The following is a 3,162-nucleotide window of genomic DNA, read 5'->3' as shown; positions in this document are numbered from 1 at the left end:
ATTTTATGTGCCAGTCCAGGAGCACTGGCAATGATCTCACTCAAAAATCCTACGAAGGCCAGTCAGGCGGTACTGGCAACGGCCACGCTCAAAATGGTGTATTTTATGTGCCACCCGCACAAGAGCCAGTCCAGGGGCACTGGCAACGACCTCGCTCGAAAGTCCTTACACATGCCGCGGGCACAAGTGCCAGAAAGGCGATGCTGGGCACAGGTGCCATCACAATTTCGCTTTCGCTTGCCCCAATAAGTCTTTGCAAGCTGAGTTTCGTGTCCAATGAAGGAGACGATGTTGGCATGCATACCCACACACACTAAAAAAACACTTCCAGAACTTAGTTTTGCCAAGTTGGGTAGGTCTTCTCAAGAACTGCACATCACTAACCATCCCAGTCTTTTTTGTCATCTCTGTTAGGTTCAGGGTCCAGAAGTCAGCCTTCAACATACTCTGTCATACCTTGCAAATCTTCATGTCTGTTTAAAACCCTTCAACATTGTGGATTTAAATAATGACTCTTATTTAATTCCCTTCAGGGAACTGGGAAATGGTTTGAGCTTCAAGATTTACATGTTGCTGATATTCTACCTCAAATGATTACTCTCTCTGAAAGTTATATTCAGGTAAGCTTGTCTTCCTTCCTACTTCCCTTTGAAGTCTCTTCCAATTCATACAGATACTCATTTCCCAGGTACTTTATCAATAATAATTCAAGTGCAGGCGTGGCTATGTGGTTAAGAAATTCGTTTCGCAACCTCACGGTTTTTGGTTCAGTCCTACTACAGAGCACCTTGAGCAAATGTTTGCTACTATAGCCCCAATCCAACCACTGCCAAGTTCATTGAGTGTGTTCGTGTCTGTGTGGATACACTACTGGACTATGTTAATCATTGTGCAATGATTAATACCGAAATATTTAATTAATTTCCATTATTCTTTTGATATTGATACCAACTCATGACTTACCCTCATATAAATACACTGCTATCTTTTCTTTCACGATACTTATGCTATCAAATTTAAATACTAATTAATCCAATTATACAATTAAATTCATATATCTTGCTGCAAAGTTGAGGAAACATACCTAATTAGAAAAATATTATGAAAAACTAGCAGGTAGCTAAATCTGTATATATTTCTAAATATTTCACAATAAAGGTAATTATTTAATTAATGAAAGAGAGGGTGGATTGAGTTGATAGGGTAATGGAGAACAAATTAAGAGGTCATTTGTTCATATTAATTTGTGGTCATTGAACATAATGGCCCAGGTTGGAACCCATCCATAATAATAAATAAATTGTTCATAATCTGTCTATGACCAAAATATCTAAGAACCAGATATTCTAGTTCATCAATAATATGTACTACAGTTGTAACTCAGTGCTTTAAGCAGTAGCATAGTATGGGTAGCTGTAGATTGTTGAGCAGTTGGTTGTACCAAGTTAATTTGATTTGTAGTGTACACTTACATGATAGCATTGAATGGACTCTACCAATCAAAATTACCTTGGATACACTACATAGATAGGAATGAACTCTACCAAGTTGGCTGCCCTCATACTCAGTGATGTTGCTACCTTCTAATATATAAATAAGTTATGGTAAATTTAGAGATCTTTTGTGCTTTTTGGTAGAATTATGTCTTCCATTTATTAAACACACATGCACAAGAAGCTTTCTGCAGTTTCCCTCTACCAATTTCACTCACAGGTCAACCTGGAGCTACAGAAAACTTATCCAAGATTACTTGTATTGTGAAACCAAACCTGAAACCATGCCAAATTAAAATATTTTATTAATTATTGCTTTTCACTTTCTTGTGTATTTTTTTTTTTTCCAGATTTATGAAATTCGAAGAGATATCCCTAATCCTTTGTATAAAAAAGATCCTGACATGGAGACAAGTTAGCTGCCTCTCAGTAACAGTATCTTATTACCATCCATCATCATTGACATTCATCTCAGTATATTTCTTTTGCAAAATATTCATCTTGCCAGAAAACATATTTTATATACATCACTAATGAAAGTAATTCAATAAAATATCATCACTTTTGATTGTCACTCACTTATTTATCTTTGTTTATAATTCCAAATCATTTAATGTATCTATAAATAGGTACAGGCATGGTTGTATAGTTAAAGAAATAGGTACAGGCATGGTTGTATACTTTGTAATAATGTAGGTTTGGGTTCAATGCCAAAGTGCAGCACTATTGACAAGTGTCTTCCGTAGGCTTAGGCCAACCAATTACTTCCTTGTGAGGGTATTTGGTAGATAGAAATTGTACAAAGCCTGTCACGCTTGTGTGTTTCTTCATGTTTTTCATGCCTGAATATATGTTTATATTCTGTTCTTAAGTAGGGACAGTGTCATCAACAAATCCTCTGGTAGTTCTACACTCTTAATGGCAAGTGCAATTAAAAAACTGTCTAACTTAAAAACACATAAGAATTGCTGAGAAGGCAACTAACTGTAAAATTATGCCTAAATCTTATGTTTTCATCTTACCCATGCTAGCATGGAAATATAGACATAAAATGAACCAATGATATTTATGGTTTTCATTCATTTGTCGCTAATTCCAAATCATATAAGTATCTGCAGTTTATTGTTCTCATTTATGTTTCTATACATTATTTACATTTGACGGATATTTGTCCTCATCTTTTTTGTTGTTAACACAACGTTTCGGCTGATATACCCTCCAGCCTTCGTCAGGTGTCTTGGGGAAATTTCGAACCTGGGTTCTCATTCCTAACGATGTTACTATTATTATATTATTATTATTACTATTATTAATCAGGTCGCTGCCGTGAATCGAACTCGGAACCTTGGGGTTAGTAGCCCTCGCTCTTAACCACTACGCCATATGCCCGTGGTTAAGAGCGCGGGCTACTAACCCCAAGGTTCCGAGTTCGATTCACGGCAGCGACCTGATTAATAATAGTAATAATAATAATAATAATATAATAATAGTAACATCGTTAGGAATGAGAACCCAGGTTCGAAATTTCCCCAAGACACCTGACGAAGGCTGGAGGGTATATCAGCTGAAACGTTGTGTTAACAACAAAAAAGATGAGGACAAATATCCGCCAAATGTAAATAATGTAAATAATTCCTCATCTCTTAAATATAGAACTGTATGTTTCTAT

At 36.1% G+C, this 3,162-nt stretch overlaps 1 protein-coding gene across 1 annotated transcript in view; it reads left to right on the top strand.

Moving 5' to 3' along the window:
• LOC106880809 (U4/U6.U5 tri-snRNP-associated protein 2) overlaps window positions 1-2,075 on the top strand; it is a 28,884-nt gene extending 26,809 nt beyond the window's left edge. Inside the window, exons 13-14 of the mRNA XM_014930934.2 lie at window positions 534-620; window positions 1,844-2,075. Coding sequence (XP_014786420.1) covers window positions 534-620; window positions 1,844-1,912 — 156 coding nt within the window. The 3' untranslated portion in view covers window positions 1,913-2,075. The remainder of the gene's footprint in view (window positions 1-533; window positions 621-1,843) is intronic.
• The last annotated feature ends 1,087 nt before the right edge of the window (window positions 2,076-3,162 follow it).

The sequence above is a fragment of the Octopus bimaculoides genome, chromosome 7 (assembly GCF_001194135.2).
Source record: "Octopus bimaculoides isolate UCB-OBI-ISO-001 chromosome 7, ASM119413v2, whole genome shotgun sequence".
Lineage (NCBI taxonomy): Eukaryota > Metazoa > Mollusca > Cephalopoda > Octopoda > Octopodidae > Octopus > Octopus bimaculoides.
The sequence above is the reverse complement of the archived record's forward strand: the minus strand, read 5'-3'. Positions and strand labels throughout refer to the sequence as shown.